The 15,984-nt window shown below is 35.3% G+C and overlaps 1 protein-coding gene and 1 long non-coding RNA gene across 5 annotated transcripts; both read left to right on the top strand.

The window, feature by feature from the left end:
* Positions 1–505: 505 nt before the first annotated feature.
* On the top strand, positions 506–5,508 carry LOC128207553 (putative protein TPRXL). Of its 4 annotated transcripts, none has more exons than XM_052910533.1 (4): positions 506–649; positions 1,764–1,830; positions 3,306–3,450; positions 4,741–5,508. In XM_052910533.1, the coding sequence occupies exons 1-4, from the start codon at positions 647–649 to the stop codon at positions 5,228–5,230; spliced, it is 705 nt and encodes a 234-aa protein (XP_052766493.1). In that variant the 5' UTR covers positions 506–646; the 3' UTR covers positions 5,231–5,508. The 4 variants fall into 4 exon arrangements, with proteins under 4 accessions (XP_052766493.1, XP_052766492.1, XP_052766495.1 ...); XM_052910532.1 differs by lacking the exon at positions 506–649 and adding an exon at positions 712–833; XM_052910535.1 differs by lacking the exon at positions 506–649 and adding an exon at positions 885–1,363.
* A 4,481-nt stretch (positions 5,509–9,989) lies between these two features.
* On the top strand, positions 9,990–14,025 carry LOC128209513 (uncharacterized). The gene is made up of 4 exons (XR_008257011.1): positions 9,990–10,059; positions 11,061–11,148; positions 12,840–12,984; positions 13,906–14,025. It is a non-coding gene; the product is annotated as an uncharacterized LOC128209513 (long non-coding RNA).
* The last annotated feature ends 1,959 nt before the right edge of the window (positions 14,026–15,984 follow it).

Consider the following 15,984-nt stretch of genomic DNA (forward strand, 5'->3'; position numbering starts at 1 on the left):
AACTACGGCGTCATGTGGCACGTGTTTGAATCCCGTTCATGTCCGGGCTTTAAACTTGACCCCGCGGATCTTCGGACCACTTGACTTTTTTCTGTTTCATCAGGCACCAGAATCATTGTTAAGCTATGCGCGCGGTTACTCCGGATCCACATGAACCTCGGTCTACCTAGAATAACAAGCTGATATTTGGCACCGCTAAAGAAACTCACTTGTAAACGAGGGAAATAACATACAGATGTTTATAGGCACCTGGTCAAATATTATTATTTGATACGTAATGATTTGACATGTGAGAAGAGCCATATTTTTATGTTAATATGGAAGTTAAGTGGTTGCTGTATTGCTGTATTATTTGGTGAAACAGAAAACATACGATCCGCAATCGAAATATATTGTGAGCGTTAAACGAAATAAACATGCCATTTGAACCGGAACCATGCGTCGCATGGTACACAATGAACGCTTTATGTCCTTATCGGAAGTAAAAACAACTTGTTTACCAACCATAAAATCATCAACAGGTATTTTGTAATATCTATAAACATTAAAGAAGCCTCGTACAAACATTATTTCGTAATCCAAAAATACTGATGAACGTCTTTTCGTGTAAAATTGTATTTTGATTGGGCAAAAGTCGTACCTTCGTATGGTAATTGTATACTTTTGTTTTTCTTCTTTCTAATAATAAGAGTCTAGTTTTTAAGGACATATTTCAAACGTATCCATATTTGGAAATACTGTAATGCGAAAATGGTTTATGTAAGAACTGCATCTACATGTTTGCTATCCCTTGCCTGGATAACTTGTGTATAACTAGACTGAGTATAAATCAGGTACACTATTTTATTTTACATATTCAATGCTTGATTTGTTGATGGATTAATGAACTATAAGTATCTTCCATGGCCGAGAGTGTTAGATAGGTTCATCCCAACCCGAGCGTAGGATGTTTTGCGGAAACGAGGTTTGGGATGAACCTATCTTACACGAGCGGCTATGGTAGATGCCTTTTCTCCAACCTCAGTTATACAAAATAAAGTAAAAATGCTTTTTTTTGCTGGAACTCTTTTCTGCATAGTGAGAAAAAATGTGTATGGATATGTGATAATTCGTGGTTGTCATTGATATGCGCGCAGTGATTCAGATTATGTATATAGTCAAATCGTTATTTAAATAGTTCTTCGGAGAGTGCGGCATTATTTCTTGAATGGAGCGTGAAAAAATATGGTGCCATTTGAAGCGAGAAACAATTCATTAGGATTCTAAATATTGCCACAAGACAAGGTTTTCATGACGCTACAGACGACGGTCTTCAACAAGGGAGGTAATTGTGTGATGACAATAAAAAAGGAGTTTCATACGGGTACTTATTTTATCTTTGCCCGTGGGAAAGATAAAAATTTCTAGCATTGTCAAATTTTTGGATCTACTTATCTGAGGAGAGAGAAAATGACTTCTAGCATGCTTACGACACATTTGTTATAAAATTAATGTTTCATTTCGAAAATCAGTTTCGCAATTAAGTAACATGGTCTATATACGAATTCCTATCGTAACAACTCGGCCATCTCCGGCAAGCTTCGAGATAGACAGTTGCTGTTGGATAATGGCTGAGGTGTTCCGATTTATACAGATACGTTTTTAAACACCGAAATGGACGTGATACAGGATCCCATCATAATTTACACGATATATAATGATCATACAAGAAACATCAATTTAATATTAACCTTTTGTAAATATGAATACTTTCTAATTACAAGATGAACGCCATGTTTCTGCTCGTTGCTGCAATGGTCTGCTTGGCTGTCTCCGCAGATGCAGCTCCCCGTAAGTACTTTGCTAAGCAGTGAAATGCCTCGCATACAATAATCACTTATATAACATTTTTTAGATAAGGCGACTTAAGATTTATTGCTAGATTTTCATCCCGCCCGTCCCTTCTTTTTTTCTTCCGGCCCTTAAATGTATTGACTCAAATGAACATTTTGAACTAGGTCTGTGTATTTGAGTATCGGTCCAGTACTGTCCGGGAACGGCGTTCATTCATTACAACGTATAACATTCACATGTAAAAAAGGAGAATTGTTACGATGGTGTTTGTCTAGAAACACATGTATAAGTATGGTCACTTACACAATAAGAAAGAGCATGAACACATATTCAAAGGTGAAACAGTCATTGGAGAAAAATAGGGAGGGGACGGGGGGGGGGGGGTACGTTTATTTACACCCGGTGCCACCCCCACCAAATCACTAAATCGTCCAAGTATACTTTTTATTTCAATATAGGAGAATGAAAGTAATAAAATACGCCCAAAATGCACCATTTCGGACTAGAAATTGTTAGAATTGTCACACCCCAGGTTAACTTCACCTAGATCACGGATACGCCGCGAACATGAATTAATAACAAGGAAATATTTTTTTAAGACTATTTAAAGCATTAAGAAGCAAAACGTATCATTTCTAACGGCTAGTCAAGCGAACGTGGTCGTCGGGACGTTACCTAGGGGACGTAAATTTGTCTATATAAGCCTCCTCACACACGACCGAAAAAGATATGATTGTAATGTTGTTGGGGAGGGTCCCCCCGTCCCCAAGGAAATGGAAGTGAGGGGTTGGTCGTGTCCCCCGGAAGGGACAATCTAAGATCCTTCGCTGATTAGAAAATCATTTTGAAGCATTTGTGATAATAGAATCTTGTTGCATTACTTTCTTTATATTACCACGCCTACAGTTCATTTGTTACCAACTGTTTCAATAAAAAACTGTTCTTATTTTTTTTTAAAGATGCACTCTTAATCCCACATAAGATTTACCAAACAATAATGCAATTGTTTTAATATACCAAAATGATGAAAACATGTGAAAAACAATGGTTCTTATGAAGGATACCGAGTTTAATTTGAAATAAAGGTATTGAAAACAAGGTATTTCTACCTATCACAGTAAATATTTTAGCACTCGCCAATCATTCAATATTTGTGCGTTTTCACTCAAATTAATGTTTGCTATACATGTTTATGTATTGATTTCGAATAAGAGTGTCACTTTAATTTACATCTTTACCTCTTATAATGAATACACGAAACAATAAATATTCAAGGGATCATCATAACAGCGCACGCATCGAAAGATCTTTTTTTAGGTGTAATGTCAATTTCAATAGTAATATGTTTGTAAGTCATTTAAGTCAAAGTTCATTTGATTTTGCTATTAAAACGTTTGATTTAGTCTTACGTTCGCTGATAAGATGGTTAAATTCGCCACATGTAAAATCGTTCTGTCGAATATTTTATACAGGAAGAAAGAGGTTCACGTGCACGTTTTTTGACGGAGACTGGGCTTGTGAGGCCCATTGTTACATTCTGAACAGACAGGGAGGCTGGTGTGACGATCATAACGTGTGTCACTGCAGATCTGAGACCATATTTGGAACTACCCAAACGTACGTATAAAGTTACGGCTAATAAAAGTATAACCATTATTAAAAAAAATGCTTCGACAGTTTGAAGCTGCAGATAGGTGGTCATATGCATGTATAAATATCAACATGACATACATAGGCAGAATTATTAGCTCGTATGTATATTATAGATGACATGACGAGTTGACTCTAATCGTATATAACTTAAAGATGCACTCTCACAGATATACCGTTTTGACAACTTCTATTTCTTTTTTGTCTTGGAATGAGCCAATTTTTGCGTGATTATCTGCAAACCAGTGATTTAAGACTGCTGACAAAAATCAGATCGCAGACTTTCATATTTCCGTTCGAAAAATAATGTTTATGGCTAAAATCGGTACTATTGGTTTAATTAAAAATGCATAGATCATCAATTCTTGAACTTAACTATGAACATCTGCGATATGATTTTTGTCAGCAGTTTTATATCACTGGTTTCCATGCATGTTCGCATAAACTGGCTCGTTCCTAGACAAAAAAATGAAAAAAAAGTTGACAAAACGTTCAATCTGTGAGAGTGCAGCTTTAAAACACACACCTGCTTTTCAATTCCAACAGTTGAAGGTAAATTTTACATTGTCACTATTTTGAGAAACTCTCAAATTGCAAGGCATAAAAGGTACTTTACGATTTGATTCAATGCATTTATTAGTTATGTTAATTTGACGAATCGCTAACTTCTAGCGACTTTCTGAACAATCGGCCCAGTATCAGTCAGTGATGTAAAAACAGTGTTTTATGAATAATTATTAAAATAAAAGGTATCCAAAATTGTTTTCACCCATTGCCCAATAAACTTAATATATTAAAAACCTAAAACAATATAAATGGACACATACATGAATTTGCTTTGCCGGGGCTGGGAAAATAGTGTTTAAATTTTTCAAAAAGCTAATAAAACGGTTGTCGAGAAATCCAATTCGTTATCTCATGTTAATCTTGATATATTTTTACGAGTGGTTGATCTGATCCAGTGATTATGGTATTAAAAAAGTATTGAGTAGAAATACCTTCAACACCGTATCCCTCCAAAAAACATTAAAACCTTAGATTTTTCTGTAAAGATAATAAAAGAAGAAAACAAATGTTTTGTTTTGTTTTTATGATTAACAATAAATGAGTTAAATATGATATTGCATTATTATTATTTTGATTTTGAATCAACTGATATTGTACCCCTTGACATGCATTTGAAGAACATTGCTCATGTATAATGTTAAGAAAAAATAGTCTTATACAAGTAATAATATATCGTCGTGTTTCTTGCAGAGGTACGACCGTAAGTACAAGTGGTGTGACCGGGAGTACAAGTGGTTCGACACCGAGTACAAGTGCTACAACAGCGAGTACAAGTAGTTCGACAGCGAGAATAAGTAGTTCGATAGCGAGTACAAGTGGTACGGCACCGAGTACAAGTGGTACGACACCGAGTGCAAGTAGTTCGACAGCGAGAATAAGTAGTTCGATAGCGAGTACAAGTGGTACGACACCGAGTGCAAGTAGTTCGACAGCGAGAATAAGTAGTTCGATAGCGAGTACAAGTGGTACGACCGCGAGTACAAGTGGTACGACACCGAGTACAAGTGGTACGGCACCGAGTACAAGTGGTACGACACCGAGTACAAGTGGTACGACCGCGAGTACAATTGGTGAAACTCGGAGTACAAGTAGTTCGACACCGAGTTCAATTGGTACGACCGCGAGTTCAAGTGGTACGACCCGGAGTACAAGAACAACATCAACAAATAACATTACATAGACGATCAAAACATCGCAACAACCACTGATTGCTACAATTTAAATAATCACCTGCGGGTATCAAAACAAACATACACAGATTGGACATAAAGAAACTAATTAACTACTATTTTGTTAAACACATGGGGAATTCTAAAATCCCGACGGGAACAGTGAGAATTACTTTTATTAAGGTTAAAATGTAATTATTCATATGCATTTAATTAAAAGCGTCGATCAAGTATTACGTTTTACATGTACATATATTGAAAATAAAACAGTACAGTATTTGCGTTATTATCAGGAGTCGTTACCTAATTGATATAGATTTATAATTTATAATTATACGTTGAATAATAGACGACATTATATAGCGCATAGTTTTACAATAAGACATGGTTATTTGAATTCAACAAACCAGATATGACATTCTACATACCATATAAAATAAATATACATACATGATGACTTTTCATGAAACAAAACCAATATAAAAACTGCATACAGCCAAACAAATATCTTTCATTGTTTGGTCCCAATGTTTGGTAAAAAGTGAATCGTAACAAAGTAAGAACAAGGACCACGGATTACGATGTATAGTTAAAGGGACTGTACCCCAGATTGGCACTAAAAAAATTCTGTAACGAATCTCAGGACAATTATTTAATAAAATGATTTACCCTTTGATATCAAAATTGTAAGAGAAATACCAAAACGTAAAAATAAATCGAGTCGGAAGCCGGGTTCGAACCGGTGTCGCCAAAATTGCAGTCTAATGTTGTATCCACTGTGCTACGAAGGCTTTCCCTAAATGGTAGGAATATTTAATGTATATACCTAACTTGGTAATATCACGTAATAACATCGACTAGCCATTACGCATAAGGGATGAATTCTACTAGGTAGACATACCTAGTAATCTTTTTAATGGGAAAAAAAACTGCGAAAAATGAATTAATTGTAAACTATGTGGTACTTCAGCTAGTAAGTTTCAATGCATCGTACACATCGATATTAAGTTTATGTCAGTTTTCGACAATTTTCTTCTTTTTTTTTCGCTATTTCATCATACGGAATACAGTCCCTTTAATGAATTAAATTTATGAATGAGACACTGTGACTTGACAGGTTGCGATTATGATAAAAATAATCTTTATGCAAAGCCACCTAATGTTTAAAATGAAAAATTAAAAAATAATAATAAAAGGAACAAATAAGGAGGAAATAAACAACGGTAATTGTGCAAGTAAACACATCCACGACGTTTGGTTTGGTTTCATGCATCATTAAAATACAAGCAAGTCTAAAATAGTTCACACGTGTAGGAGCCGAAAATAGCATAGTATGGTATGGGCTAAGAAACATTTTCATATATTTTCTGTCAAAAAAGGTATTTAGGAAATAACGTCCCTTATTTGTTTGTTTACATCGGTTGTGACCCATGTGAGAACAACTTTGATGTCACGTAATCCCTCACCCTAAAGAAGTCAACGAATCGAATAAAACTGAATCTACTTAAATATGCAGCAGTGGTCTTTACTTAGGTATTATCCAAGTCAAGGGCGGGAAAAGGCGTAAGACAAGAAACTCTAGACAATGTCAATCGGTACCTGGACCACCTCGACACGCTAGTCCTGATGAAGAATGGATAGAAAACATGAGAAAAGAGTAAACTAATTAAAATATATGCAGTGTCACGTGCGCTATAAAGACTGTGGATTCTAAGTGTCATAGAACGCTCATCACACATAATGCAAATCATAACTGGGCCCAACATACATCAGAACATTCGGACCTCCAAATCTTGCAAACGAAAATGAAAGGATGATGAAATTTAGTTTCAGAGGGCATTTATGTTTAATTTAAGGATGGCATGGTTACCATGGCAATATACATTAAAATATAGCATTGACAGTATAAAGTGCCAATGGTTTTATTCCTGCTTTTAAAATCATCTACCTTTTGCGTACAAGAACGACGGCCCACTACGAAATTCAAATGGAACAAAGTTAGTTCACATGTTAGGCAACCCAGCACGCTGATCTAGATAAGTGCTCAGAGTATGTCTGACATTGTTAATAACATAACACTCACTCAGCTTGTTTCTTGTATTTAAGATGCCCGCTTCTGAAACAGAGTAAACACTTGTACTGGTTGAGAGGTCATTGTAACTAGCCCTTGGTGCGGCTCGAGGGTGAATGGTAGATACGGCCTGAGACCACAGTTATTTTTACTATATGCTTTTCACTTTAAAACAGTCCCAATTGAAAAACAAGTAACTGGCTGCTGTAGAACAATCCAAGACACAACTTTAATCACAAGAAAACATAGGGTTGACCAATGCGTTATCTCACAAAATTGAGTAGTAATACATGACCCTGAAGTTAAGACGGAATAAGGCTACAAACAACCACTTTACATAGTTTCACAAGCAATGATTTTTCGAATTTTTACACTGAAAACTATCAGTTTTTGCAATACAATGTCAAATTATGTTAAGCTCCATGCAAAAATGCCTCCTGTTTCTTCTCTTTCATTCAACTTTTATAAAATATTGATACTTGAAGACAAGCACTCTTTTTTCTATATTCACATCCATTCATGTCCGGGCTTTAAACTTGAGCACTCGACTGATGTGTTGTTTCATCAGGCACCGGAATCATTGTTGCGTTATGCGCGCGGTCACTCCGGATCCACATGAACCTCGGTCTACCTAGAATAACAAGCTAATTTTTGGCACCGCTAAAGAAACTTGCTTGTAAACATGTGAAATAACATAAAGATGTTTATAGGAACCCGGCAAATACTATTATTTGATACGTAATGATTTGACATGTGAGTAGGGCCATATTCTTAAGTTAATATGGAAGGTAAGTGGTTGCTGTATTGCTGTATTCATTGGTAAAACAGAAATCATATACGAAAGAAACATATTGTGAGCGTCAAACGAAATAAATATAATATCATTAGCACTGGAACCATGCGTCGCATGTTACATTATGAACGCTTCATGTCCTTAACTGGTGTAAAAACAACTTGTTTACCAACCTTAAAATGCTCCACAGGTATTTGTGATATCTATAAACATTAAAACTGCGACTTGAGAAGCCTCACACAAACCTTATTTTGTAATAAAAAACTGATGACGGTCTGTTCGTGTCAAATTGTATTTTGATTGGGCAAAATCAGTACCTTCGTATTGTAACAGTACAATTTTGTTAAGTATTTCTTATAATACGAAACGAGTAACTTTAAAACGTATTTCAAACGTATTCATATATGGAAATACTGTAATGCGAAAATTGTATAGGTAAGAACTGCCTCTGCATATGTTCTATACCTTGCCTTGATAACACATATATAACTACTTGTATAAGGTACACATTTTTATTTTACATATGTAATGCTTAATTTGTGGATGGTTTGATGAACAGTGACTTCTGCCATGCTTACAATACATGTGTTATAAAAGATAACATTTTATTTCGAAAATCACCTTCACTGTTGAATTATCATGGTCTATTTACAGATACCAATCGTAACATCTCCGGCAACCATCGAGATAGACAGTTTGTGTTGGATAATGGCCGAGGTGTTCCGATTGATACGGATACCAGTTTAGACACCGAACAGGACGTGATACAGGACCTCAGGAAAGTGTCCTATCATAATACACACGATATGTTATGATCGTGCAAGAAACATAAATTTAATATCAACCTTTTGTAAATATGAATAATCGTTAAATAATTTGTAATTATTGTAAATATGTATTCAAATGTTCTACATTTTTGTACAAGATGAACACCATGTTTCAGTAGGTATGAGAAATCTTTTTAGCCATGATATTGCTCGCAAATTTCTAGTATCAGCCTATTTTTAGTTTAGATTTACAAAAAAATGCCGAAATTTTCTGAACACTTAGTCATGTGAATTTTCGATATAGCATGCAAGGAGAAATCCCATAAAAATATCAGCTATTGTGCCATTTACAATTAAAATAATCAAGAAATTGTTCTGCATAATGGTAGTTAAATGTGAATACATGTTCACCGTAACATTTATTTAAAATCTGTTTAGCAATTCAGAATTTAATCATTGCTGCTATTCAATTTAAGAGAACGAATAGATTTATCACACGCTTGGCTTTGTAAAGTTGAAAATAACTTGTCTTATCCATTCTGCACCTTATCCTATGTTTTTGCCGACGTTTTAATCGATTTAATTCTCATGATTAAGTGTTCAGAAAAAAATACGGCATTTTTTTAAATCTACAAAAACAGGCTTATACTAGAAAGCAAATCTATAATCTGAAAAACAACAACAAATAAAACATACCTACTGTTACAAATAAATTATTAAGATAAAAGTTTACATCATTATGTCTCGCCATTTAGTTTGTTTGTGTGAGATGATGTCTATTCTCCTCCCTGTGAATATTGAGTCGGTTGTCCAGAACTTTGTTAAAGTAAATAAACGCTGTTAACAGTATTGTTTGAGTTAAGGTTGATATGAAGTGGTTCCTGTATCATTTGGTTGAACAGAAAACAAACGATCCGCAATCGAAACGAAACCAAACGAAATAAATATGATATAATTTGACCGGAGACTATGTGACATTACGAACGCGTCGTGACGAAAACAACTTGTTTACCAACAAATTAACCTCACCCATTCCTTATTTAGTGAAGATAAGCTGATAAAACGGCATTCTCAATGTGTGCATCTGTAAAGATTTTTTTGATTTTGCAAAAAGTGCCTTCCTTTAGATAACATTTTGTTATAAATACGGATCTGCCCATAACTTAGCCACCCCTGCCTAGATAGCAAGCGAAAAGCTTCAAGTATAAGGTACACATTTTACTTTCATGTTTTTTGATACTTTGATTTGTTGTTATATTTATGAAAATTGACTGGGATTATACTTACAACGCATTTGTTATCAAAAATAACATTTCATTTAGAAAGCAAAAATCCGGACCACTGTGAGTATTACCATGCTGTCTATACGGATATGTGTTTGGGCATGTCAGAAAAGTGTCCTATCATAAGATCATGCTTGAAACATGCATTTTATATCAAGATATTGTATTATGAATAATTGGTAAATAATAAGTAATTGATGTAAATATGTTCTCAAATGTAATAATGAATAATACAAAGTTTATTATTCAGATATTATGGTATAATAATTGATATACTTATTGTATCGTCTATTCAAAGTTTCAATGACATCTCTAAATGGTACATCGTTGTTTTTGTGTTCATCTCCTTATGGTTTTGAGGAACAATCTTTGTTGGGAGTAAAACATACATTTTTGGTGATATGTTTTGGAGTAGTAAGGAGTTAAAAACATTTTACAAAAGAAGAGATTTTCAGATATTGGATCAAAAGCATTCACATTCTTTCGGAAAAATATGTCGACATTATTTTATTTTTGAGTCAAAATGCCCCAAACTACCTAATCAACAATGTCTTGAGTGTTCTTGATGATATATTTTTAAAAAGAAAGTTAGTTAATTAACTAATGGAAAATAATGGATGGAATTCATTATCTGGTTATAAAAATGCAACTATCTTTTTTAAAATAGCTACAATAACCACAAAGCCTCAAGACATTGTTGATTGGGTTGTTCTGATAATTTATGCCTTTATACAAAATGAATTTTATTTTTGAGTCAAAATTATCAGAACAACCCAATCTTCTTTCGTTAAATTGCTCGACTCCTAATTACAGCTTCACGTATATATCTGACTTCCCGTTCATTATTTTTTTAGACTTTTGGTGGGTTTTACCATTTTTATTGTATTTATCGCTTATGGCCGAATATGATTTTGTTTCATTTTGAAGCTGTAAACCTTCTGCAAGATGAACGCCAAGTTTCTGCTCGTTGTTGCTTTGGTCTGCCTGGAATTCTCCACCACCATTGCAGCGCCCCGTAAGTTTTTTGCTAACAGTGAAAGTACCTCGCATTATGAACACCAAGTTCCAGCTCGTTCTTGCTTTGATCTCCACCACCACTGCAGCGCCCCGTAAGTATTTTGCTAACAGTGAACGTGCCTCGCAAATATGAACACCAAGTTTCTGCTCGTTGTTGCTTTGGTCCGCCTGCCAGTTTTCAACACCATTGCAGCGCCCCGTAAGTATACTGCTAACAGTGAACGTGCCTCGCAAATATGAACACCAAGTTTCTGCTCGTTGTTGCTTTGGTCCGCCTGCCAGTTTTCAACACCATTGCAGCGCCCCGTAAGTATACTGCTAACAGTGAACGTGCCTCGCAAATATGAACACCAAGTTTCTGCTCGTTGTTGCCTTGGTCTGTCTGGCAGTCTCCACCACCACTGCAGCGCCCAGTAAGTATTTTGCTCACAGCGAAAGTGCCTCGCATTATGAACACCAAGTTTCTGCTAATCACTCGCATATATATCAGCAAATAATATCATTTCTCAGAGGAGGAAGTCGGTTCTTTCAAGTGTACTTGTGTATATTACAAACGTTCTTAAAATTATATACAAGATGAACGCCAAGTTCCAGCTCGTTGTTGCCTTGGTCTGCCTGACAGCCTCCACAGCTGCTGCATCCTGTAATTATATTTTTACAAGTGAAAGTGCCTCGCATTCGATATCGGCATATTAAATCATTTCTGAAATGAAAAGTGGTGGGGTACGTTTATTTAATACGACAACAACGGACCATTTATTGGCGTCGATTACGAGTATTAGTCTTTTTGTTAGGCATAGTGCAAAGACAGAATGTAACCCTGGTTTGGGCTACCCTGGCTTTTTCAAGGCCGTCTGTGAATAGCACTTATAAAGGCCAACGGGCAAGGTATTTTTGTGGGCGGGGATCGAACCTGCGGCCCCAAGAGTTATGCAAACTAAAACGGATCTGCTGTCTCTTTTGTCGAGGGTGTTCAAGCAAACGACGTCATCTGGAGCGAGTCAATGGTTTTGTGTAATCAAAGGCGTAACAGAGTGTGCTAACCTTTTGGGACGTTTTGTCAAAAATATGTCGCAATAAGGTGGTGGGGGTTTACGAGGCGGGCGCGTGGGAAGGGTCCATTTCCCTCCCCCGACCGCAAGTATATGTTGTATAATATTAGCTTAAAATGCTGCATTCTGTTGTGTTCTATTAATATTTTAATTCCAATATTGATAAACAAAATGGTATCCCCTTATTTCGTTAGTGGCCATGCCAAGTTTATTCTGTGAGTAAAGGGGTTGGAAAGGTACGTAATGACCGACCGCCTATCCAAGATAATTCGCTGTAATTAGAAAATCACTGTGTAGCTTATGCGATTGAACTTTGCTATATTACGGCTTTATATTACCACACATAAATTACTCTGTTTTATTTATACATAAAGTTCGTATTAATTTTAATTAACTTCTATATATCTTAAAATGAACAATAAACAATGCATTTCAGTATGTATATACATAGACATTTCAGAAGTAATAACTATTTAGTCAGTATAGGAAAAATTTGTTTGATTTTGCAATGACACGTTTTTATTCAACTTGTGATATTAAACTTGTTTTGTAGTTGTATGATGTTTTATCGTATGCTCATTAATAAAATGGCCACATTTGCCACGTGCAAAATCCTGCTGTCGAATATTTTATACAGGAAGAAAGAGGTTCGCGTGCACGTTTTTTGACGGAGACTGGGCTTGTGAGGCCCATTGTTACATTCGGAACAGACAGGGAGGCTGGTGTGACGATCATAACGTCTGCCACTGCAGATCGGAGACCATATTTGGAACTGCTCAAAGGTACATTTAACTTTCAGTTGAAATAGTTACCTAATGAATTATGATAAAAATCATGATGGGAACATATGTCACTTCAGATCGGTGGCCAATACTTTTAACCCATAGCCCAATACACCTGATACACACTTTTGTCCGTTTTATCATGGATAGAAATGAAACCTCAAATGTACATATGTGGCAATAACTGGAAGTGCATTGCAAAAGAAACATAACACTGTCTTGCATTGCTTTAGTTATCTGTCCTGATCTTCTTTGTTTTGGAAAATAGAAGTATGTCCGGGCCCTATCTTTGATATTTGTGAATTTCAATTCTTGCTCTTTTTCTTATCTTGAAATTGACTTTAGAATTAAATTCTCAAACATGCCAATATATTTCCATGTTATGAATTTTCCAACTTGTGTGTAATAATGCTACAACCATTTACCTTCTACAAGTTTTACCTTTTCACAGAAAATGTGCGTTTGGGGAGCATCCTTCGCTTCCAACGATACTTTTGTTTTTTTATTTGTAATCATTATAGTTAGTTCCGATAAACGTTTTTTGAAGTTTACATGATGAAATCGAATAAACAGCTAGATTTGGAGTACTCCAAATCCGTTAAATATTCCCAAGAACAATTTTCGTGAAACTGTTTGTGCATCCAAGCTTTTCAATGCATGTGCAGGTGTTTCATCATTAAGTTTGTTATATAACTTGAAAAGTTGGGCAGTGAAATGGGTAAGGGTGAAAGCAGTCTTAGAATCCATCGTAAATTTATATACGAGAAGTATAATTTATAAACCCGTATATTCACCATCTCTGACTGGTAATGCCTCATTAGTTTCTTTAAATATTCGTTCTAAAGTACCTTAGCACGTGCATTAAGTTCCAGAAACAATAGTTTAATACAATTATATACTATATCGCCATTTTTCTTGCAGCTATACGAACGCGTGAACAATTTAAGATGAACGACCCGAGTACAATTACTACGACCCAGAGTACGAAAAGTTTAAAGACTGGATTTGTAACATTTTGAGTAATAAATTACAAAAATAGTAAAGCCATTGTTTATGTTTATGTTACGTATATGTTGTAAGACTTTCTTAAAGCATTATGATCTTCATAAATAAATATTGAAACAACAAAAAATATGCATACTGTAATCATCGTTAGAATTGAGGAGATAGCTAAAAGCAAAAAGAATTACCTCTCTCCCCACTAAGACTTAGAAATATGTTTCATGGCGACGGTATGATTTCTTTCAACAGTTTAACAGTAATGAAAAAGACTCAACAGGCCCTGTGAAATCAAGTAGTTAAGTTTAGTTTTACGGATTAATAATGTTAGGTGATTTCATATTGGCCGAGTTATTTGTCCGAGGTCAGCAGTATTGGCCCGAGCTCAAAAGGCGATGGTGCTATAAAATCACGATAGTACGACAATGATATTGCGACAGTACGACAATGATAGTGCGACAGTACGACAATGATAGTGCGACAGTACGATAATGATAGTACAACAGTACGACAATGTTAGCGCGACAGTACGATGGTGGTAACGCGACTGTACGATGCTGATAACGGGACAGTACGATGATGATAACGGGACAGTACGATGATAATAACGCGACTGCACGATGCTGATAACGGGACAGTACGATGATGATAACGGGACAGTACGATACAACGATAACGAAAACGCGATATTACGATGTTGAAAACACGACAGTACGATGATGATAACGGGACAGTACGACGGTGAAAACACGATAGTATTTCGCATTATCATCATCATCGTACTCTCATATTGTCGCGCTTTAGTTGTCGTAATGCCATGTTATCATCTTTACACTGTTGCGTTTTCGTTAACAGCTCACACCCTATGCAACTAGGATTATATCACTCATTCAAGCGAAAATGATTATTTATTTAATAGTGAAAAACACGAGAATTAAACAGTCGTAGTGACCGTTACCGCAAACCGAATTAATGTAATAAATTGAATGTTGTGGTCAAATAGGACATGTCTTTTTGGCAAAGACATTATCTATACGAAGCTATCAGTGCAGTAAGTTATAGTATATACTATGTATTAGCAAATATCAACCTTTTAAAAAGTCGAGTTTTTCGACGTTTTTAGGCATAAGAAGGCGGTTATTGCGTGCAAGATCAAGACAATAAGAAAGTAGTTTTATTGGTTGCACTAAATTGTGGACGAGTAAGCTGACATATGATAAATAAAATTTTGCGGATCACACAGATAAATGGTTGTTGAAAAATGCGGAAACACAGCACGGTGTTCTGTATAAATACACAAATTTAAAGTGTGATTAGTTTCTTTATTGAAGAAGTCGATGTACACGTACAGTAATGACCAGTTCCGTCGTCGTCAGTCAAGTCACGTGTTAACTTTAACATTGTGGGTTGGTCATCTCTCCAAATGCAAAGATATTCACATAAATCTTAATACATAAGTATGGTACTAATGAGTAATGACACTTTATATTCCCACGTATAGCAAATGCATAACTTGATATTAACGTATTTGTCCAATGAAAGCAAATTAGTTCACATGTAAGGAAACCCATCACGGTGACTTATCTAAGTGCTACGTATTTAATTGTTTATAACATAAAACTCACTAATGGCTGTTTCTTTTGTTTTATTCGGTCATTTCATATTTTATCATCGAAGTATGAAATAATATATACCGATGGCAAAACACACAAAATATAATTAAAACGCACTAAAAACAAATTGGTAAATCTTGCATATATTAATTTTATATTCATCTGGCAATATCATACGTTTGTTTTCAATATGACCATGTTTTAGTATATTTTGATATAAATTGAAACTTGTAACGAATACCATAAGCTTGGTCCATTTATCTTTGTTAGTTTAAACAAGGACAATGTCTTTTTATTTAGGTGTCGTTATAGATATGTTGCACTGTACCTGCAATCAAGCTTGCTTTTTGTCATATTTCACTTGCATTGATATACATGTAATTAAAAT

Source organism: Mya arenaria, chromosome 11 (assembly GCF_026914265.1).
Source record: "Mya arenaria isolate MELC-2E11 chromosome 11, ASM2691426v1".
Lineage (NCBI taxonomy): Eukaryota > Metazoa > Mollusca > Bivalvia > Myida > Myidae > Mya > Mya arenaria.